General features: G+C 39.7%; 1 protein-coding gene across 2 annotated transcripts; it reads left to right on the top strand.

Moving 5' to 3' along the window:
• Positions 1-55: 55 nt before the first annotated feature.
• Positions 56-22,179, top strand: LOC139954407 (uncharacterized). Of its 2 annotated transcripts, none has more exons than XM_071954200.1 (11): positions 56-170; positions 2,270-3,458; positions 4,654-4,719; positions 5,925-6,069; positions 7,134-7,288; positions 7,656-7,811; positions 8,388-8,513; positions 10,018-10,196; positions 12,666-12,744; positions 15,800-15,996; positions 17,374-22,179. In XM_071954200.1, the coding sequence occupies exons 2-11, from the start codon at positions 2,304-2,306 to the stop codon at positions 17,573-17,575; spliced, it is 2,460 nt and encodes an 819-aa protein (XP_071810301.1). In that variant the 5' UTR covers positions 56-170; positions 2,270-2,303; the 3' UTR covers positions 17,576-22,179. The 2 variants fall into 2 exon arrangements, with proteins under 2 accessions (XP_071810301.1, XP_071810302.1); XM_071954201.1 differs by having other exon boundaries at positions 82-196.
• Positions 22,180-24,490: the final 2,311 nt, after the last annotated feature.

Genomic DNA, 24,490 nt, shown 5'->3' with positions numbered 1-24,490 from the left:
TGGCCAGCTTCTGCCGATAGGAGGCGCTGTTTATTATAAGTAGACTATCATCAAAAGTGGCTACCGCTCCATAGACCGTAGTAAAATGGCCACGGAAAATGACTTCACTTTCTGACTTTCTGAATGAATGAAAACTGTGCTCATTAACGCTGCTTTGCAACATCATTTAGGTGAGTAATTATCCATCCAATATAAGGTAATAAACTGACAACCAGTGTCACATTTCCGTTCGTTTTCTCTCATCTTGAGTCATATGTCAGTGACAACATTGTCGCGTCTCCCATGTCCATTTTCTGACGTGACAAACCACAAACAATCTGCCCGCCGAAGCATGAATCTTGATTTAGAATAGACTAGAGAGGTAAATACAATGAAAAAGGACTGTCTGGGCCGGCCCCGGCTGAATCGACTATTTAATGAAATTGATAATAATGCAAATGGTATCACTCATATGGAGGAAGGATGTCCATGTTAATGTAACTAAGTAATACTGTATACATTACAGTTTCATCATTAACTTATAAACTGACTGTTCAGCAGGCCCTCGTTCATTATCAACATTAAAGCCATTGGATCTTTTCGGTACAGAAAAAAAAAAAAGTTCACAGATTTACAAATAATTTACAGGGTTTACAGCAGGTAATGGTGAAAGACTTCTCTTGAAATATTAGTCCATGAAAATGAAATGCTTTACTTTTGAGAAAACGGTAAAACAATATAAATTCTCGTTAGCGAGAATTACGGATTTGTTATAAACACATGTCATGACACGGCGAAACGCGCGAAAACAGGAGTGGGTTTTCCCGTTATTTTCTCCCGACTCCGATGTCCGATTGAGCCTAAATTTCCACAGGATTGTTATTTTATATATAAGTTGTGATACACGAAGTGTGGGACTTGGACAATACTGTTTACCGAAAGTGTATAATGGCTTTAATTTACAATCAAATTGAATTTACTAAAACAGTTTACTGTTTTTGTTTGTCAAGCAAGGCACACTGTTTTTTGTGTTTGGTGCAGCATGGAGGTAGTTCCATGGGTGTAGGCATATAATAATTTCTATTGTAAATGGGATTGGTTCTGGCATGTCTGGTTTACACTTCGGATATTTCAGAGTGACCCTGGCTAAATCATAAAAATGTTGTTCTTCAATCAACAAATAAGGAGAGTGATCTATTATTGTTTTTGTCATCTCTGGTTCTGGGATATTTTTTTAATAAAGGTATTACTATTAGAAAACATAATTTGACCAGAATGTCAGTCTCATCATAGAGGTAGAATTTCTACCTCCATGGTCTCATTAAGGATACAAAGGTTTATGTGACGGAATGTGTGAAAAATATCCATGAGATTGCAGAACTTGCAATCACAAGGTTTTGTGTTCAATTTGGAACCCTTCCGACAGGGTCCTACTACTTGCCGGCCGTCAACTCGCTTCGTGCTGTCAACTCGCCGTCAACTCGCCATCAACTCCTCCAATACATTTAAAATCCACGAGGCATAGAACTGTAAAGTATTCCCTAAAAGATTTTCGTAAGTTTTAGGTTAGTATATCGGAATAAAACTTAGGGTTTTTTTCTTGTGAAGAAACTCTCTAAGCAGCAAACTGTCGGCCGCCATCTTGGTTTCACGATGCCTGCACAACATGGACAACAGAGGGCATAAATGGAATAATCTTGGCTCAAGATGTCAGTGATCGGTACTGCATAGTGTACTGTGCGTCGTGTAAATTGATCGCTGACGTCTTTGGTCAAGACTAATCCAAACCTGCCATCTGCGCAGTGGTTGAATTGACGGCGAGATGACGGCAAGTAGTAGGACCGTTCCTGCCAACTTAATTAGCCGATTTCACATTGCCAGATTATATTGTCAATATCATATAGTTACTGAATCACAACTTCTTGATTTGTGCAGTTCATAATCAAAGACAGTAAACCAATGTTTGCATGAGACAGATTTGCTGTTGCCAGCTTGGCGTTTATATATCCCCCTGTGGGAGTTTGCCAAGTTCCCTCAGCGGGAAGATCATCTAAACAAACAAAAAAAAATTAAAAAAATAAACAAACAAACCAAGGTTTGTAAGTTTGAGGTACTTGGCAGAATGAGAATCACTTTCACTGCAGGCTCATGTGGTGATTATCTGTCTCTGAAATCAAATGTTAGGCCCTATATAAACAGTTAAAAAACAAATTCTTATTTAAATTTTATCTGTTTGCTTGCCTAGAAATTATAATGAACAAACCCTTACATTATTGTACTTACTTTATAGGACTACACATTACATAGATAGCTGATTGACTTAGATGGATCATGGGGAGCATCCAAGCTATGGAGGTTCCAGTGACTCTGAAGGTGCCAGTGTACGCCCTCCAACCAAACGAGTCAAATCCAAATCAAGGGTGTGGGAAAAAGTGGCTTGGTTTACAAGACGACCACGTCGGGAGCCTGAGGTCGAAGCGGCATTAACCGGGGAGGAAGGTGGGGCTGCTAGATTACCCTTAGATGTTATGGACATTGATGATGTGCCATCATCCAGCTCTAGTCATTCACCGAATATAAGTCAACCTCTTTCGGAGTACAGCTCATCAAGCGAGGGCGATATCGCTACTTATGATAAGGACCCAGAGAGTAGCCAGGTTGTTTATCAGAACTGTGTACGACCGAGTCTGGTCAAGGCCATGTTTGGGAAGAGTGACGGTGCCTCCGCTCATAGTAGCAAGTCACAGGGTAACTTAAGAAAGGGAAAGAAGTGTACAAGGAAATCCAATCAAGAAACCCATGAGGATGATGAACAGATGTCAGGGAGGAAACCGACTTCACCAAAGGAGACCAAAGGACATCGTGCAATCATCGACAAATGGGATTCCAAATCAGTACCATGTCATTGTCCAGCATGTTGCTCCTGTCGTCATAGCAACTCGGACATAAACTTTGCCAGTTGGCCACGGAAACGAACATGCCCGTTGCAGTTGAGCTTACGGTTGACAAAGGCTAAACTCCCGATGGCCGTCCAGCTGGCGTCGCAATTGAACACTAGCCCTAGGCCGAGTTCCAAATGTAGGAAACATCACTCTCATTGCGAGCTCAATGGATATGCATTATCACCATCCCACACCAAATCCTCTGAAAGAAAGCGAATTCAGTCGCCAGTCAAGCACCAACACGACACGTGCTTATGCAGCCACAAAGTCGAACACGAGCTCAAATCTAGAAGCTTGCCGACTTGTGTGTCGCTAAGCTCTCCTAGTCTCCATTCACATATCAGTAACTCTCAGCCATCGTCTCCAAATCATCTTGCCATCTGTAAGAAGCGTGATGTCCACAAGAAGACTTCTAAATCGGGCTGCTCCTCAACTACCTCTAAGACCGAGATGCAGAAGAGGGCAAGGGATAGTAAGGTCAAGAATCGGGATTGCCATTTCGGGGTGGAAGGCTCGGTCTTCAAGCATAGAATGGAGGTGAGTGCAAATTCATAAACTAAAGTGTATTTTCACATACAACTTTTTTTCCCACGGTTGTAGGCCTGATACTTCAATAGACCGTATTGACGTCATCCTGCCTCCATCTTAGGGGTAAAATGGTGACAAAACAATCAAAACGTGCAGATTTGTACGCGCAGCGCACAGGATTGACCAATGAACAACCTCAGTTTGACCTCTAGGTGAGGGCGCCCTACTGAAATGACGTCATGTGCATTTAAGGTCTATAGAGGCAATTTCCTCCCAAGCCCCTTGGCCCAATTCCATAAAGCCAGTAAGCACAACAAACTTTCTAAGCACAGTCTAATATTGCTTAGCAGAAACAGGTCACCAGCCCAAATTACATTAGGTTTGCATTGTTGTGGCTGGTGCGCGTCTAAATTTTTGCTGAGCAAAGACCTTTGTCAAGCAGTATTTTCTACTTGACAGCTTTATGAAATTGGGCCCAGGTCATTGCATTGGCGCCCCTTGAAATATTCCAGTACAAATTTCAATTTCTTCAAAGAGGTGCCTTTACCAAGAGGTGCCCTTACCAAGAGGTGCCCTTAACCTAGGAGAAAATGCCTTCTACTCTTGCCCTTTCAAAGCCTTGACGCCTGCTTTTGGAATGTAGGAACAAGTTTTTGTGTACGTATCTTGGCACAGTTGCAAGCTTTTTTGTGGTATTTTTTAAAACTTGTCATGTTTGTTTGGTTTAACTTGCATTTTGTTTCTTCTTCTTCTCTGTTTCATCACAAACCGCTGTGGTCTTGATGAAATGGCGGTATATAAAACATTTTTGTATCATGTAATGTAGTTTCTTCTTTTTGGATGAATAAAGTTTCCTTGTGTCTTTGTCTCGAGTATCCCCCGACAAACTTGGACAAACATCTAGGATTTGAACTGCCTCTAGCTAACGGGTAAACTCGGGAGTCTAGTTGGTAAGACACTGCTCTAGAATTGCAAGGGGTGTGGGTTCGAATCCCATCCGAGTAATATGCCTGTGATATTTGTTCACAGGACTCAAGGAAGTACTGAGTATACAGTGCTAACACACATTGGTGTATGGGTAAAAACCAAAATTTATAAACCTGGATACTTTGAGTTTTTTCTACGTAGATCCACATTTTTACCCTTAGTTATAAGTGGTAGATCTTCAGGAAGAGTCTTAAATGCATTTGTTGTTTATAAACAGATGATCCAGCTGTGGTTTCATGAATTCAACGACCAACAGAAGAACACAATGATGAAACGTCTCCTGGTAAGTTTATATAAATCATAATTTATTTATTTAGCATCAATTGAAGGTTTCGTACAAGTTACTTGGTAGTTTACCCTTGCAGAAAGACACAATATGTGAATAAATTTTTTCATTTAATCATTGATTTAGGGCCTAATACATTCAAATGAAACAATCTGTTCAAATGAAAACACAGAAAAGCTGTAGATGCAATTGTATACACGTGGCAAGGTTTAATTACCTTCAATTGAAGGTTCTTGTTAGTTGAGAGTTTACCTTTCACAAGGACCCGATACTTGAATGTTACTTTCATTTCATTATTGATTTAATTAAAGGCAGTGGGCACTAATGGTAATTACTCAAAATAACTATTAACATGAAAGCTTACTTGGTAATGAGTAATGGGGAGAGGTTGATAGTATAAAACATTGTGAGAAACGGCTCCCTCTGAAGTGACGTAGTTTTTGAGAAAGGAGTAATTTTCGATGAATTTGATTTGAGACCTCAGATTTAGATTTTGAGGTCTCGAGATCAAGCATCCGAAAGCATAAACTTCGTGTGACAAGGGTGTTTTTTCTTTCATTATTATCTCGCAACCAATTGAGCTCAAATTTTCACAGGTTTTTTATTTTATGCATAGATGTTGAAATACACCAAGTGAGAAGACTGGTCTTTGACAATTACCAATAGTGTCCAGTGTCTTTAAAACATTCAAATAAAATAATCCATTGGAATGAAAACCATAGGAAAGCTACAAAATGTACGTGACAAGAATTAGTTAATTTCAGTGTTATTTCTGAGTAAATGTGAGTGTATGAAAATCGATTACAAACTTTCATAACCATTTAGACAGTGGTTTTGAAATCTGACAGTTTTTCATCTGAACACTGACATCGTTTGAACAAATTTGTGTTCAAATTAGTTTTTGAAATGGAATGAATAATAATAATAATGGACCATTTTTGTAGAGTGCATATCACAATCACAGAGAAGTCCCTATGCGCTTTGAGATGAAAACAAAAGAGAAGTAAAAGTTAATAGAGATGTGAAGTAAATACAAAAGCGAAATTTAGTTGATACAGAAAGAAGTACTGAAGGCTATTGCAAAAATAAATGTGTTTTTAACTTTGTCTTAAATAAATTCACTGTTTGAGCTTGTTTTATGAATGCGCAAAGACTAAACCAACTAATCTGTACCAAGATTTCTTCTGTTTGCATGTTTTTAGGAGCAGTGTGACCTTCCACAGATGCACATGCTCTCTGTTACCATGGCGCCCATCTTGCATCAAAGCTGCCCACATAATTGCCAGGATTTGTTGTCATGGTTACCAGCTCAACTATCACTTCGTATTTTGACCTACTTAGATCCAGGTAAATTGAAATCAAATTGTAGGGGATTTTTGTTTTAATCAATTACCTGTCAGACCCAATTGCGTAGAGCTGCTAAGCAACAAAAAATTGCTTAGCATGAAATTTCTTCCTTAATAAAAACAGGTATACCAACCAAATATTCATTTGTTGCATATTGATAGTTACTGGTATAGCTGTTATTTGCTCATCCTGAAAATAACGTGGACATTTTGTATATGAAAAGTATTATCAAGGGCAGATATCATGGGATAGGATTGTCCAAAAAGGGGATTTGTTTTTGCCTAATGAAAATTGTTTGCATTATTAGTGTGGTCGAGTTGTGTTAAAAACTTGCAGGCGACTCAAAACTTGGTTGTTAGTGGTTAGTCTGGGGGATTCAACCCACAACCTTGTGATTTCATGTTCTGCAGTCTAACTACTGGACAAGGTTTCACTACCAAAGCAGGCATAATATTCTTCATATTCTAGTCTGATTTTTAACTTTTTTATCCTTGGAATATGCAGAAAAATTGTAATTAAATAAATAGCCTGACCAGTATTCTTAAAGGCAGTGGACACTATTGGTAATTACTCAAAATACTTATTAGCATAAAACCTTACTTGGTAACGAGTAATAGGGAGAGGTTGATGGTATAAAACATTGTGAGAAACGGCTCCCTCTAAAGTAACATAGTTTTTGAGAAAGAAGTAGTTTTCCACAATTTTGATTTTGAGACCTCAGATTTAGAATTTGAGGTCTCGAAATCAAGCATCTGAAAGCACACAACTTCGTGTGACAAGGGTGTTTTTTCTTTCATCATTATCTTGCAACTTCGACGACCGATTGAGCTCAATTTTTTACAGGTTTGTTATTTAATGCATATGTTGAGATACACCAAGTGAGAAGACTTGTCTTAGACAATTACCAATAGTGTCCAATGTCTAGCCTATTCCATGTGTAGTTATAGTTTAGGTACTTGATAAATTTGTTTCTACTTTTTTTTCCAAGACCCAAATATCATGCCTGCTTGTTGTTACTATGGAGCCCTTTGAGTTCTCACTATGACTGTCTTTATTTCTTGCAGTGAGCCTGTGCCGTTGTGCTTGTGTCAGCCATGCATGGCATGAGTTAGCTATTGAACCAACCTTGTGGCGAACATTATGTCATCTTCCTAAGTGGGCATTACCAAAGGCTGAAGAACAGAAACAAATGATTAATCACATCTCATCCTATATTCATGTAAGTATGAAAACGCTGTGGTCTTGACCCAATTTCATAGAGCTGCTTAAAGCAGTAGACACCTTTGCTAAGCCTAACTGTCAAAAACCAGTATTCTCATTTGGTTATTCCCAACATAATTATACATACAGTAACAAACCTGTGCAGATTTTGACTTAGTTGGTCATCGACGTTGCAAGAGAATGATGAAAGAAAGAACACCTTTGTTGCACCAAATTTGTATGCTTTCAAATGCCTAAAAAAGGTTTAAGGCCTGAAGTCTTTTACTATTTGAGTGAGAAATAGTTTCTTCCTATTTCTCCACACCATTCAAAGCTTCACACAATACTTACCCGTTTAAATAATTGAATGTTTTGTTATTATTAAGTGGAAGCAGGCTTTTGCGGAACGTTACCGGCTGAGACGTAACTGGCTGAAGGGATTGTGTTCAGTACGGACATTTGAAGGACATACTCAAGGCATATCATGTGTGCAGTTTGATGACACTAGGATCGTTAGTGGCTCATCAGATAAAACCATCAAGGTTTGTATTATGACTAGTCATTTCTCCTTCTATAAAAACGTTCGGCAAACCATCAAGGTTTGTATTATGACTAGTCATTTCTCCTTCTATAAAAACGTTCGGCAATTCTATTGGTTTGAATTCCTATTTGGACCCAAGTTATGATGGTGGTCAGGTTGGTGTAATTGTATCTTTGCTCGCCATCCTCCTTTAGGCCCCCGGTCCGAATCATGCTGGGGCACTATGTGGCATGGTTGGCTAGTGCGTAAAGCGCTCGCCTCTCACCAAGGTGACCCCGGTTCGATTCCCGGCCGGGGCCATATGTAAGTTAAGTTGTGCATTGGTTCTCTGCTGTGCCACAAGGGTTTTCCCAGACCATCCGGTTTTCCTCACTCGGAAAAAATCAAACACTTTCGATCCTTGGCTGTGCTTCATGGTCATAATGGGTTGATGTGGCTGGCAGCCAAAGGCGCCCTTGAATTATTATTATTTTTATTATTATAATAATAATAAACAACAATAGCAATAATAATAAAAACTATCAAAGTGTCGTGTTTTATTCACAAGATGTGTATATTGTTGTATTTCTGATAACAGGTGTGGAATATTCGTACTAACTCTCCATGGTCTGTACAGACTCTAGTGGGTCACTCAGGTACAGTAAGATGCCTGCATCTACAGGGTAGTCAACTAGTATCGGGCTCAACGGACCATACTATCAAGGTATGCATAAAGAACTCACTCTAATATTCATAGGGGAAGTGTCAGGGCCGAGCGGTTAAGAGCACCGAATTCAAACTCTGGTGTTTTTGATCAGCAGAGTGTGGGTTCGAATCCCCAGCCGTGACACTTGATCAGCAGAGTTAGGGTTCAAATTCCCAGCCATGACACTTGTGTCCTTAAGCAAGACACTTAACCACTGCTTCGTCCTGCGGATGGGACATTAAGCCGTTGGTCCCGTGTGTTGTGTAACGCACGTAAAAGAACCCACTTTGGCTGAATTCAGACTTTTTATGTCGGCCTGGTGAAGAAAATCAGACAATATGTTTTTCCATAAATAAATAAATCCTGCGATTGTACTACTTCCTTGGGATACTGTTTCCAAAAGCTCCTTGGAATCTATAACCCCAGGGGTTACCAAACGGTAGAAATGGCATCATTTCAACATACCTTTGAATTTGTATCCAAGTTTCAGACTTTTGTTGTTAGTAATGACTCTCACCCGTGGTCAACGATAGGCCTGGGCGAATTATTCGAATATCCCGTTAATGGCGAATAGGTTTTCCTATCCGTAACCGCGAATGCCTTTTTTTTCTTAACCGGATATCCGCATAGGGCGCGAATACCTATTTACAAACCGGATAATTCTGTAATTACAACCGAGTAACCGGATATTCTTTAATATCCGAATATCCGCGGACGTCGGGCGACAACTGATATGAATGTTTTGTCTGAATTCTTATGAGACTTCTATTAAAAGACAGCATAAAACAGCATAAATTAAGTATTTAACTATGCTCACCTCCGTGAAGAGTTAAAACAATGACATTTCACACGTAATTTGTTCAAAGATTACAAAAGTTTTCCTTCACGTAGAGTCAATCACGATCAAAACAAAAAGCAAATCGCCATCTTTAAATTAGATCCGGTCATTTTTATGAATGAACCGAGTGACACTGTCTAAAACTAATATCAGCGGCTAATAGCGGCTAAAAAAAAAAAAAAATGATTTTTTTATTATTTTTTTTTTTTTAAATAGCGCCCTCTTGCGGCGAAAAAGCTATTCGAATATCCGGTTAATTTCGGATAGTTGGCCAGCGGTATCCGAATAACAAAATTTCACTATTCGCCCAGCACTAGTCAACGACCAGCCTTCTCACTTGGTGTATCTCAACATGCATAAAATAACAAACATGTGAAAATTTGAACTCATTCGTTCTCGAAGTTGCGAGAAAATAATGGAAGAAAAAACACCCTTGTTGCACAATTTAAATTCTGTCAGTTGCTTGAATTCGAGGTCTCCTATTCAATTCAAATATTTTAGTGAGAAATTACTTCTTTCTCAAAACTTGCATTACTTCAGAGGGAGTCGTTTCTCACAATGTTTTATACTATCAACAGCTCTCCATTGGTCGTTCCCAAGTAAGTTTTCTTGCAAACAATTATTTTGAGTAATTGCCAATGTCTAGTATCCTTAATAATACCACTATGTTTGAATTGATTACAGGTATGGGACTTGTCCATGCAGAATAGCTGGTCCAGTATAGCATGTCGTGTTACCATGACCGGACATGAAGATACAGTACGCTGTTTACAAGTGGATGAAGAGAAGGTAGTCAGTGGATCGTACGATAAAACACTGAAAGTCTGGGACATTAGGACTGGTCTCTGTCGACACACACTCAGGTAATAATAAAAGTAACACTCGGTTCTAGCGCTTTATCACACACCTAGGGGCGTATTACAGCGCTCAGTATTATTTCCTGCAAGGTGTTTGGAGCTACGTTTTAAAGTATGATACCTATATTCCTTTATAGCACCATGTAATAGTTTACAAGGTGCTGTGGCATGTTGCCGATCAGACCAGGAACACCGTAGCCTTGATCAAGGCGCTACAGCCAGCCGCGATCTGCAAAATCCCAGTCCCCATCACTGAATTCCACCAGTGCACCCGGCCCACATACATAACACAGTGCATATAATACGTATACAGCGTATGTACACACATACGTACTGTACATGTACATGTACCATCAGTATACGGTACACTTACGGTACATGGGTACTTCCTAAGTAGCGCCTTGATGGTTTTGTATCTGCCAAAATTTAGGGCGGAGCTCATTATGCTAATATTTACTAACAACCCGTTCTCATTGGTTGTTGGTTGACCTATAAACTCTCGCTGCGATGTCAATCACAACGTTCTGCAAGCACTCGCACACACGTGCTCGTCGACGTAATTGTAAACAAACCGTGGTTGTAGTTGCAATGGCGGCGGGCGAGGGAGAAATCCCTACTAGTAAACAAAACAGTAAGTCGCTGGAAATCAGTGGTGTATAATTTGCAACACAACTACAGAAACTTTCAACAAAATATAACAACCGCGTTTAATGCATCAATCATGGGTTTAGAAATAGAAGGAAGAAAATTAGAACATGTGAAATGTGTTTGAGAAAGGTTAAAAAAGTATCCAGGTGTCATGAGTTTCCGGCAAGATGGCTACTTGGTAAGAATTCTTAGGTGTTGGGCATATGACAGTACAACACACGCCATCCCCTTGAAGCACAAACACAGACCAGATGAGATAAGAAACCCAGCTGTTTATTTTGTCTTAATGTAGACATATATTATTTATTACGTTTCTCGCGGTAAATCAAAGTTGGGGATCGAAAATATGTGTTGTCGAAAACATACCAGACGGTAGAAGATGGCGTGTGGCTGAACAACAACTACAAGTAAAGTTCAATTTCATAAACAAACTCTTGCCATACTACTAGTACTACACTACAACGTTACACTTATATAGTACAGCAGCTTCCAATTCAGGGACAAATCTACCAGCTACGTTGTAATTATGATGCTAGTCCTCGTGTTATAATGAAACGCAAGACAACGGAAGTTGTTCGAAGTTGTTCAACACCATTACCGACCGGGCGAGTCTTGTCCGGCTCACCCGTCCGGCAGCGCATTCAGACCCCTTACAATCATAGCTAATATACACACCACGCTCCCGACACTGCTATAAAAAGCACGTATTACAGTACATGTCCATACAGCTTGCGTACAGCGTACACACACACACACACACCCATGCATGCATGGACGTGGCATGATTGCTTGCAGTAATACGTCATTCTCAATCGCGCCTGTGATTGGCCAATGTTTAGAATGACACGCCCACATCATGAATACCCTTTTATCGGAATTCCGATAAAGCTTTACAAACCCATCAAGGCTGTTGTTTGAGCCACGTGTGCGAGGTTGAAAGTAGAAAGACACGACCGTACTCACGACTACGCTACTGTTCTCGCTTTACAATGTATGGTAATGTACATTTGTGTATGCACTGCATGCGTGTGCAGCGAACCGGGCCGGGGAACAGTACGTCAACAGCCTTGATCAAGGCTAGGAACACCGGGGCGAACCCCTTCTCTTTACGATAAGTGCACTGGGCTCTTTTACATGCATTACACAACACATGGGACCACTGGCTTTACATCCCATCCGGAAGACAAAGTATCGTGTGTAAGTGTCTTGCTCAAGGACACAGGTGTCATGACTGGGACACGAACCCACACTCTGCCGATCAGAAACACTTGAGTTTGAATCCTGTACTCTTAACCTCTAGGGTATAACACGCCACAAATAACTGACCAATTAAGAACTCACTTTGCTACAGTGAAGTGTGTGTAACTAGAAGCCCCCTCGATCCACTAAAGCTAAAGTAGCAGTCCCTGCCAATTTCCTACCTCCCGAACAGGTAGTAGTTAAAAAGCAGGACAGTGCTTTTCAGAACTAAGTAGTTTCCCAAATTCCAAAATGAACTCTGTGGCAGTTCAAAGCAAAGAAGAACAAAAAATAGTCCAAAAAACAAAATCTCCACAGCAAAGTAGATAAACATGGTCTTACAGCAGACATACATTGATGCCTCACCATGCAATGTCTCAAAAACTATTTGTAGTATTTGTTGTGATAACTAAGGCCTTTTGAGTATCTGTCGTTGGTTTTCAATTCTTGTGTGAAAGGGCTTTTCAGTAGCTGGAAGCTCATTCTTTGCTTGTGTACCTCAAAAACTAAACATTCTTTGTGTATTTGAATTGTACATTGAAGGATTTACACACTGTGTTCATTTTCCCCTTTTCACTACCTCTACAGAGGTCATACAGGTGCTGTATTGTGTCTTCAGTTTGACACAACAAAGATCGTTTCAGGGTCGGCGGATAAAACTATTAAGGTAAGAGAATTGAAAGTATCCCCTTTGTTATTAAGTGTCGTTTCAAGTGTAAATTGCTTGCACTATGATGAAGGTTGATGCTGTTGTGTAACGCATGTAAAAGAACCCAGTTCACTTAGCGAAAAGAGAAGGGGTTTGCCCCGGTGTTCCTGGCTGTGGTTGCTAAATGCACCATTGCACCCTTATAAGGTGCTAAATAATTGGGTCTCAGAATTCATCACTGCAATAACCTATCTTTCTGAAAGTTTGTATACACTTAGCGCCTTGAGTGTGACCGTGTTGGTAGATACGTGTACATGCGATATGTAAGACTTCAATTTTATTATTATTATGTTATTAATTGTGTAGATTTGTGATTCTTTCACCTTGCTGGGGGTTGTGGTTTCGATGAGTGTATGCTTTGACTATTGATAAAAGAATTCCTGGTTTGTTCAAGAAAAGCAATTACTGTGTGGGTGTAGTTTCTATTCAGCCTGAAGGTGACCAGGGTCCAATTTCTAAGAACTGCTTAGCGGCCGATTTCGTGCTTACTGTGCAGTTTCCATTTCATAGCGTTGCTAACTGTAAGCACACAAAAAGGCCTGCTTAGCTTTTGGTGCTTACTGTATGAAAACGAATGATGTAACAATACAAATCAAGGGTGAACACGCAAGATGGCCGCCTGTTTTTCTTGGTAACCTGTGAAATATGCTTACGCTTAAGCAAATTGTTTTGCTACAGTAAACTAGAGGATTTACTTACCGTTATGATGTGGCGCTATGAAATTGGACCCTGCTTGTGATTAGTTAAACACACATGTAATAAAAGAATGCACAGTAGTGTGGAGTATGTGTGCCCCTACAAGCAAAATTGCCTTTACCTGTAAAATACCCTTGAAGTAAGCGTGGAATTCCATGCTCTTGAAAGCATTGGGCCCAATTTCACAAAGCCTGTAAGCACAAAAATTTGCTTAGCATGAAATTTCTTCCTTGATAAACACAGGGTTACCAACCAATTAATTTTCATTTGTTGCTTATTGCTTGTTACTGGTATTAAAATGTTGTTTGCTAAATCCTGAAGATCACAAAGAAATTTGGTTGGTAATCCTTTTTTTTATCAAGGCAGAAATTTTATGCTAAGCAAATTTTTGTGCTTACAGGCTTTATGAAATTGGGCCCTGATTCTTTGCTTACGAAAATAAAACTATTAGGGGAGGGGAAATGAAACTATCGCTTTTGTCAATAATTGTCCTTTCAAGTGTAAATTGCTTGCTGTCTGTTGAAGGTTGATCATGTAATTGTGTAGCTAATCATTATTCGTTCACCTTGCTGTGGTTTGGGTTTCGATCAATGTATGCTTTCATTATTGATAAAAGTATTCCTGATTTGTAAAAAAAACCCAATAACATCAGAGCTGCTTAGCAGAAAATTCCTTTACTAAGCAAGAAATGATTGAGGTACCAGTCACAGCAATGTTAAAGGTATGGTATTTGTGATTAATAAAACACATATATTTCTTTTGATAATCTCTTTTAGATATTTGGTTATTAGTCCCTTCTTTTGTTTTGCGTTTTGATCCTAAAATACCCTGTCAAATTCTGCACTTGCGATCAACAGTCTTTAATTACAGGGCCAGGCACTTAACAATAATTGCTTTGTAAAAAGTTGGGAACAAAATGCATTCTTCTCTACCAGCCAGACTCCTACATTTAGATGACATCCATGCCTACATCCCAGGAATAATCAAGTTCTAGGCCCTGTGGTGGATTTCACAAAGAGACCAGTCTTATCTCGACTCGTCCTAACTTAGGACTAGCCATGCGTTTTTTATATCTCCTAGGACTAGTCCTAAGTTAGAATGAGCCCTAACTCTTTGTGAAATCGACCCCAGGAGTACATGTTCATGTAGATGGCATGGATGGCAGTTCATTTAATAATAATAATAATAATATCGAAGTCTTATATAGCGCACGTATCTACCAAACAAGGTACTCAAGGCGCTGAGTATATACAAACTTTCAGAAAGATAGGTAATTGCAGTGATGAATTTTGAGACCCAATTATTTAGCACCTTATAAGGGTTAACAAGGTGCTACGGCGCATACAGCAGCCACAGCCAGGAACACCGGGGTGAACCCCTTCTCTTTTCGAAAAGTGCACTGGGTTCTTTTACATGCGTTACACAACACATGGGACCAACGGCCTTACGTCCCAGTGTTACCCAAAATCCTGTCTTGTAATGTTTGGGGCGATCTCTCACGCACACAAAAGAAAATTCTGCACAAGCTGGTGTAAGCGAAAAATGCCTCTGAGTATCATTGAGTGTGCACAAGCAAAATGTGCCCACTATTCTGTGAAATACCCCTGATGTATTACTCATAAACACCTCAGACAGTTTCGCTATTCCTATTGGTGGAGAGCGCGTCACGTGGGTGTGTATAAACCTTTGTTTATGACCGGTAAAAAGTGTTTATTCATGGGCGTGACACGCGACCTTGCACCTGTTCTTTTAAGACAGTTTAATAATAATAATAAAAATAATATGAACACTTATAGTGCGCCGGTTTTGAGGGCCTCTTTGAACTTATGAATAGAGGACATGTTACGGATATTAAGAGGCAGATTAATCCAAAGTAAAGGACCAGCATGAGAAAAAACCCTGCCCCCCCCCCCCCCCCCCTATTGTTGTGGGTTTGGGGAACAACCAGTAACGACGAAGTGGATGATCTAAGACATCTGGAAAGATTGTAACGGGTAATTAATCAACAATTATACTGAGGAGCAGAACCATGTAAAGAATGAAAAACAAGCAGAAGTAATTTGTATTGAATGTGATATTGAACAGGGAGCCAGTGAGTAGCATTCAAAATCGGAGTGATATGGGTTCTCCTGGAGGACAAAGTCACCAGCCGAGCTGCAGTGTTTTGCAGTCGTTGCAAACGAGAGATTTGATTCTGTTCTCGGTAAAATTATTAAGAACCAGGCCTTGTTGGGATTAAACCACTAGTTGAAAACCTCTTCACCACACATTGATTCCCTTATTAAAGATGTGTTTGATTGATTTGATTATTTGCTAGATTTGGAGTCTTGCTACAGGGTTGTGCCTCCGCTCATTAGCAGGCCATCGTGATGCTGTCACATGTCTTCAATTTGATGCCAGTAAAATCATCAGTGGCTCATTGGACAGGAATCTCAAGTTTTGGGAGTTGACGACAGGATTATGTACAAGTACCATAGACTGGACCCACTCTGAGGGACACACAGGCGTTGTCAGGTATGTGTGAAAGTGTCTATAAACTAAAGTAGTAGTCCCAGCCAATTTTCTATACCTTCCGTCCGGGTAGTAGTTAAAAAGCAGGACAGTTTTTTTAGAACTGAGAAGTCTCCCAAACAAAATCTACTCCGCGGTAGTAGAATAAAGAAAGACAGTTCTCTAAGAACAAACTCTGCCTGGCAAGAAGATACACACATGGTGTACCGCAAACCAAACCTCACCATGCAATGCCTCAAATCCTATGTAGAGGTATACAATGTGTTATTAACAAATACAAATGATAGAATTTTGTTATGGTTAACTTAGCCTGAAGTCGACTAATTCTGATTGTAACTCAGTTTAAAGTCAACTTAGTCCAAATTCAGCTCAGTTTAAAGTCTACTCAGTCTTAATTCAACTCAGATCAAATTCAACTTGATCCAAATTTAACTCGGTCTGAAATGTCTAATTGACTTGGGAACGACGTGACTTGGGACAAAATTGGCTAGGACCACGATTACTTAGAACCGGGATGACTTGGGACTGAGTTGACTTGGGACAAAGCTGCCTTTGGACCAAGATGACTTGGGACTGAGATGATTTGGGACTGAGATGACTTGGGACCGAGATGACTTGGGACTTAAAAGACTTGGGACTGAGTTGACTTGGGACCGAGATGACTTGGGACCGAGATGAATTGGGACCCAGATGACTTAGGACCCAGATGATTTGGGGCTGAGATGACTTGGGATCAACTTGGGACCAAGTTGATGTTGGACTGAGATGACTTATGGAATGACTTTTCAGTTCAAAGTCAACCTGGTCCAAATTCAACTCAGTCTAGTTGACATGGGAACGGCGTGACTTTGGACAAAATTGGCCTGGACCACGATAACTTAGGACCGAGATGATTTGGGACCGAGATGACTTAGGACTGAGATAACTTGGGACTGAGCTGACTTGGGACCGAGATGACTTGGGACCGAGATAACTTGGGATCTTAATGACTTGGGACTGAGTTGACTTGGGACTGAGTTGACTAGGGACCGAGATGACTTGGGACCGAGATGACTTGGGACCAAGATGACTTGGGACTGAGTTGACTTGGGACCGAGTTGCATGGGACCAAGCTGCCTTGGGACCATGTTTGCTTGGGACCGAGTTGACTTGAGAACAAGTTGACTTGGAACCAAGTTGACTTTGGACCAAGTTGACTTAGTACCAAGCTGCCTTGGGACGGAGTTGACTTAGTACCAAGCTGCCTTGGGACGGAGTTTACTTGGACTGAGTTAACTTAGGACCGAGTTGATATGGGAACAAGGCGACCTTAGACCCAGTTGTCCTTACACTGAGCTGACCCATATTCATTGATGGTGTTGTTCTTTGATTGTTTTCTAGGTGTTTACAGGCTGATTCATGGCGTGTGGTCAGCGCTGCTGATGACCGAACACTCAAAGTATGGAATCTAGAAACAGGTGAACGGTTAGTCACACTGCGCCATCACACTGATGGCGTCACATGTCTGCAATTCAATAACACAAAGATTGTATCCGGATCATACGATAAGACAGTACGTCTGTGGGACTTCAGCTCAGTTTAAAGTCATCTCAAATGTACCAGGATTAGTGTGAACAAATCACTCATGACGTCACAAATGTTTGCCTGGTGTAAACGGAGCTAGTACTCCTTGCCAATTATTAATGCCATCAACTACTTTTGTGCCAATGTGGGGTCTAAACTGTATGTAATGGGTTTGTATATGTTTGGTAAAAGAAGGATTGCATATGATGCCATTGACCACCATCTTTGATGTGACAGGATGAAAAAGTTATTGCGTTACTCGCTGCGTTTGACTGTAAGCCAATGGCTACCTTTCATGCGTGCACGTTTCATCAAAGATGGCTGCCAATGCAAGGGCATTGGAACTTAGGCCCTTTCCGAAACGGCGACTTTGGCTACAGCTACGGCTACATCAGCTCGTTTGCCAGTGTTGAAGAATAGGCAGACACATGCGAACCAGCTGTAGCTGTAGCCAAAATTGCCGTTACAGACACGGTCGTAGTGTTTGTTTCAATCCTATTAGGTGTGGCATAAAACTTACCTGTGAAAGTTTCTGTTCAAAAGATGGTCGCGCTTATGAGTTTTATATTGCCATTGATTTTCAGAGTCGTTGCCAAATGTATACCGACCGTACAATATCTGGTGTGTGAGTTGTCGCATACTTATAATAATGGCAGGTAAAGTAAAAAAAAAAAAAAACTAATAAAAATGTTGTCGTTTTAGTTTATTTCACTGTAAATCAAGATAAAATTGTATTCACTTTTGGTTATGCAAGTCCAAACAACGCGATTAATGACATCTGAAAAATGGCAACATATTAGTTTGGATACAACATGGAAAGGTTTGCAGTAACACCATGTAATGACTACATGTATCTCTAAATGAGTTGGGGGCGGTTCTGAAAAAAAATTGTTGGTTTCAACTCGATGTTTTGGTCAGTATGCTCTGATCGTCTTCTGGAGAAAGCTGGACTCTGATGCTGCATGCTGCTTAAGTACTGTGGAGGCGGATTAGCTTGGTGATACACGAAGATGGGAAATAAAGGCGGGAAGTGGAGCTCGGTGATGCATGGTAAAACTGGATTCTGCTTTTACATGGTGTTACCGCAAACCTTTCCATATCGTATTTCCACCACGCAAAGTTTCAAATCCTATTTAATTCAGATACCTTCTCAGGGTAGTATAGTCTACCGCTACTGTTTAATTGATATGCATTTTTACACACGCCCGACAAGCGCCTAGCGCTTTAAACAGGTTTTTAGCAGGTGTGCACGCAAGGCGATCACTTTTGGTTAGCCAATAGGCGATGATTTTCAGTGCTTCCTTTCCCAGGGGTGAGTGATGAGAGGTATTAGTACAGCGCGCTGCCCATGGTAGCAAGGCTTGGCTGCATATTACTGCATTATGTAGCGTTTATAACTAGGACATGGCATTAGTGCTGCTCTCAAATAGCTTATATGAAGCAGGCTAGCCAAGTTGTTGTGATGCTTAATGTATTGCTTAGAAAGTACACCCGACTAGGGTGTCACTAGTTCCTGTTATACGCCATCTCTATGTCAACTAATCAAGGCAATCATGCTAAGCAAATTTGTGTGCTTAGCAGCTCTGAAATTGGGCCCTGAAGAGCAAACCCTGGTACCATACACATCCATTCAGAAATGTGTATGGGTGTTCATCGTCTCTAACATAACTATGCAAAAGACATAGCAACTGTCTCGATAGTATGAGGAATTCAAATTTTAAGTGGTAAGTTGTGGCCGAGCATCTCAGTGTACCTGACAATATTCAAATCTAACACGCAAATGGCTTATTAGGAACTATCTGTATCTATAGTAATGTGGTAGTCCTTGTGACCTTAGGATCGTCCTCACATGATAAACATGTTGCCACGGATAATATCAACTACAAGAACAACACCCGTTTACTGAAGCAGTAGTATCTGTTGTTGTGTGTCATTAATGTTGTCAATTCATGTTCATCCACCTTATGTTGTTTTACTGTGATGTTTGTCAACCTTTGTGGTACCGTAATTGAGTCATTGGAATGTACGGATTGTAAAATAATATATGTGCGTGAGATGTCTCTGTCACATTATATCAATTTGGTAACTGGCTGCAAGTTTACTGGTTGTTCACCATCAATTAGTGTTTAACATGTGACTTAAGGTAAAGCGTTTTGCTAATCACAGGGTGCGTTCGATTAGCTTCCCCATGTGGACCCCATGGTGCTCATTCAGGTGAGCCCTGACAAGAGCTAATCTAGTTGGTATGACACTGCTCTGGAATTGCAAAGGTCGTGGGTTCGAATCCCACCCGAGTAAAAATGCCTGTGATTTTGTTCACAGGACTCGGGAAAGTACCGAGTATACAGTGCTACATACATCGGTGTATATGGGTAAAAACCAAAAGTTAATATTCTTTATCCCTGATGCAAATTTAACATCTATTAAAAGAGCTAATCGAACAACCACTCGCCCTCTCGTGGTGACGTCATGCACCTTGGGCCAGCTCCAAGCAGGGCACTGGGGGCTGACCCAGGTGAGCCCCTGGAGTTACGTCATAGCTATTCGAACGTACCGGGGGCAGACAGGGGTCGACATGGGGAAGCTAATCGATCGCACCCAATGTGGAGACGTGTCGGGCAAAGATGTGCTTGTAGATGATGTCATGCAAGTTCATCTAGAATTGTAGTCATTAAGCCTGGTGACTAGTGTGACTAGTGTCGAAGTCGCAACTACTTAGTTGAGTCGTGAATACTGTTATTCAACTCACTCGGTTAATTGTGCCGCCACGACTACTCCAAAAATAGTCACGACTACCTGTTTGATGAACCAATTGTGTCGCTCTCGACTATTCATGACAACATAATTTACTTACAAAACATAATCAGACATCCGCGACACAATACCAATCCTTTCAGCACGAAATTTCTGTATAATATTGCAATGCATCTTGTCGCAATGTCGAAGTTTCAACTAGTGTCGAAGTTTCAACTATTTGAGGCGCGATTAGTCGAGTAGTAAATTTCACAAGTCACCCAGGCTTAGTAGTCAGTACTTTGCCAGTCTATAAGATGGCATGGCAGGCTTGTTTTTAATTCAGACTTATCTAATGTTAAACATATAGTGGTGCTCATTGGTATTCTGTTTAACTTAATGTATAGAGTCTATCGTTGATCAACATTTTGAAAATGTTTATTTATTAAATCATGAATAGCAGAACGAATTACTTAAATGGAATTTTGTTGCAGATTTTCCCAACAAAATTATCATATTTTGATCCATGTTTTGAGGCAATAGGGAAATGACTTATATTGAAAAAATATTTTGTATGATTGAAGATTTCTATGAAATGCCACAGTGGAGAACCGGACGAATGTGCTTGTCTTCCCCTTTTTGAATTTAAGTATTTTTGGGATCAATGGCTTCCTGATATAAACTGAATTGTAGGATTAACACTGCCATTTTGTAGATGTATTAATTTTGTGTCCAACTAGTTAGTGTGTGATAGAGTTACAGTATGTACAATTAGGTTGTCAAATTAATGAAAATAAAACCCAAAACAAATCAGTGTTATGGTAGAGTATAGTGCCAAAGTGGTTTTTTATAGTTCAGGTCAGACTGAAGCAACAATTTTGCATTCATTTCACTTCTGTGATTTGTCAATCACAGAAATTAGATAAATTGATGGTCAGGTTATAGGTCACTGTATTCGAACACGATGGAGGCATTCTTTCTCAAATCCCTCATTAGAAACCAATGGCTACTAGTGTTTCAAATGGGATATTCACATTGTGTTAGTGCAAACATCTCTTAGTTACAATTTCACCAAGCATGTGAGGTTTCAAATCCTAATTATGGATCAGGATGCCCTGTTGGTATTTGGCGATTCCAAAAGTGATAGATGATAAATGTGTCATTAGTTATTGCATGTAACGTGAGCACTATGCCCAGCTCTTAGCTTATTAGTGTGTGAATTGTCTTTCCTAAGATTAACCTAAAGCTTAAGCTCATTCTCATTGAGGATATTTTAACAGTATTAGTTAATTGTTTTATTTTTTGCCAAATCAGCCGAGTATATCTTAAATTATTATTTGTCAATGGATAAGTTTGTGTTTTTGAAGCACTGGTTTGGTCCAAGTAGCACAATATTTGAAGATTCAACATCTGACATGTCAAACAAACAAACAAACAAACAAACAAACAAACAAACAAACAAACAAACAAACAAACAAACAAACAAACAAACGAACAATCGAACGAACGAACGAACAAACAAACAAACAAACAAACAAACAAACAAACAAACAAACAAAACAAAACAAACAAACAAACAAACAAACAAACAAACAAACAAACAAACAAACAAACAAACAAACAAACAAACAAACAATTAAACAAACAAACAAACAAACAAACAAACAAACAAACAAACAAACAAACAAACAAACAAACAAACAAACAAGTACATGCATCGAAACACAAGTAGTTTAAAGTCATACATGTCTGTATGTGTCTGAATTCTAAGCTGTTATGAATGTATTGGCTAACAATAAACAGTGCTATTAAATATTAAAGCTTGTGAAAAAGAAATCTGAGAAAAAGTGTTTTTGAGCTGAAAATAAAACCCTGTTAGGTAAATATCAATGGTGTTATTTGTTTCCAGTGTACATTTAGTTAGCAACAGTTTGTCACAATTCTTATTTCTGAACGATGGAACCAAAGCAAAAACATTTTTGCCACATGTTTCAACCCTTAAAGCACTGTATTTTGAATCACACTGCCCAGAATAACTTTGCCAGGGCCAAAACATGAGGTTTTTAAACAGCCCTTTGCAGTACCTGCATAATAAGTGAACTTCCCTTGACTATATATCAGATGAAAGTTCGAATTGAAACCAGTTCAACTGGTCCCAACTGGTCCAGTTGAACTGGGAATTTGTATAAACTAGATTGAATTAGTTCCTGTTGACACCCTGTTACCAGTTGGCAAGTACTGGTTTCAACTGGTTTCTTTTGCAACCAGTTGAATCCAACAGGTACCAGTTGGACACAAGTTAACTCCTGTCGAAAACAGTTTTTAAGAACAAGTCGACTGTTTAACTGGTTTCAACTGATCAAGTTGAACTAGGAATTGGTAACTGGGTCATGCACTGGTTCCTGTTGATGCAACAATAATTACTCGTTGGCAACTATTGGTTTCAACATCTTTTGCAACCAGTTGAGCTAACATTTGAATCCAACATTGTTCCAGTGGGATACCAGTTAAAAATTCCAGTTGAAACAAGTCGACTGTTTAACTGGAATTTTCACCTGGGATCCATTGACTTGGGTCTTTAAAACCACCTTCCATGTCATCACTAATGGTGTGTTATCCATGATGCAAAAGGTGACAACCCATCAGGTAAAAAGAAAGCATTTGGTGCTCATACTCTCTATGGGGCATGCATTCTTCTATGTCTTCATTGTGTGGGGTGGGGGGGGGGGGCTAGAGAAAACTATGGTGTGAAAACATTGGGGGGGGGGTAATACTCTGTGCCACTGGGTGTGTTTCAAAAGAATGTCCCAGACATGTAAAATAAACATTAGCGAAGAGTGAGTCATGGGGATGGGAAGGGGTAAGCAACAGAAAACAAAGATGGAGATTAGTGGGGATTAAGGGTGAAGTTTAAACTGCATACTGAATCACAATAGAAAGGATCACCTATGTATGGGAACACCACTTTTATTGTCAACATATTATCTAGAAGGGTCTGGAGCAAAACCCTTTTATTTGTACTTCTTACAACGTTCAATATTCAAACATCAAACCATCAGATTTGAAGTTGCATGATGTTCATGCATGTTCAAGTAAAGGAAAGAGGCTGATATGAAAGTCAAAGAGAGCAACCCTGATGCACAACATGCATGCAAACAAATTTTTGGTAAAACCTGAACTTACTTCTGTGTGTTCACTACAATCATAGAGGAAGTTTTTTATGCTACAATTGTGGTTCTTAACCATCTGTGTCAGAAAATTGCTTCTTGGATTAGGAAAAGTCTGCAATTGCTACATGATTGATCAGGAGGAAGCTTGTTACGATTTTCAATAGCAATTTGCTGGAAACAAAACTGGGGACCAATTATTAGAAGTCTATGTGAATGTCATAGCTTCTCAGTCATTTGAGGGAAAAATTGGGAGAAGAATGCTTCATATGGTCACCAAGATCTCAGACTATAGACAAACAACGGCCGTGACGACAGACCACATACACTTTTTGACGATTGTTTTCAACCAGTTTAATAAATGTATCCGATTGGGTATACTGGTTTATTAAAATGTTGATTAAAAATGTTACATGGTTCGTAGGACTGTCTGCAGGAACAAGGGCATTTGCGATAATCATAAACCCTTCAATTTCATCCTTCCGACCTTACCCCACCACCCTCCCGACCATTGGGAGGATGGAGGGTTACGATTAACGCAACTACTACAACAAGAGATAAAGATTATCACAACCAAGTCGTACTCTCTATATAGTAAAAACGAACAACAGATTGTCATTAATTTATCGGATATTTTCAGTGTATAGAAGTCAAGAATCTAATGAGGGAGGATCAGACTAATTGCGATTTATTCATCTATCAATTGCATTTACAGCATTGCTGTAGCAATGATAATCAGATATCCGTTCAATCATGTCATCATTTCCAATGAGTTTGGTCTCAAGCAAAGGACTGTTCATTACCATTATAGGCTCACAGCATCCCGAGATATTATCACTTCAGGTTTACAAGAACACAACATTATGCTGTGGTAAAACCTGATCAAATAAGATCATGTAGTGTATAATATAAACATAAAAACATTGAATACTGACACGAACAGACATGGAAACAAACAAGGAAATACACGTGAAAAACAGGAAATTAAACCCCCAAAATGAAATGAATCACCAACACAAAACTGAACAGTACAG

Source organism: Asterias amurensis, chromosome 2, assembly GCF_032118995.1.
Source record: "Asterias amurensis chromosome 2, ASM3211899v1".
Lineage (NCBI taxonomy): Eukaryota > Metazoa > Echinodermata > Asteroidea > Forcipulatida > Asteriidae > Asterias > Asterias amurensis.
Note: the sequence above shows the minus strand (reverse complement) of the source record. Positions and strands in the feature narration are given on the sequence as shown.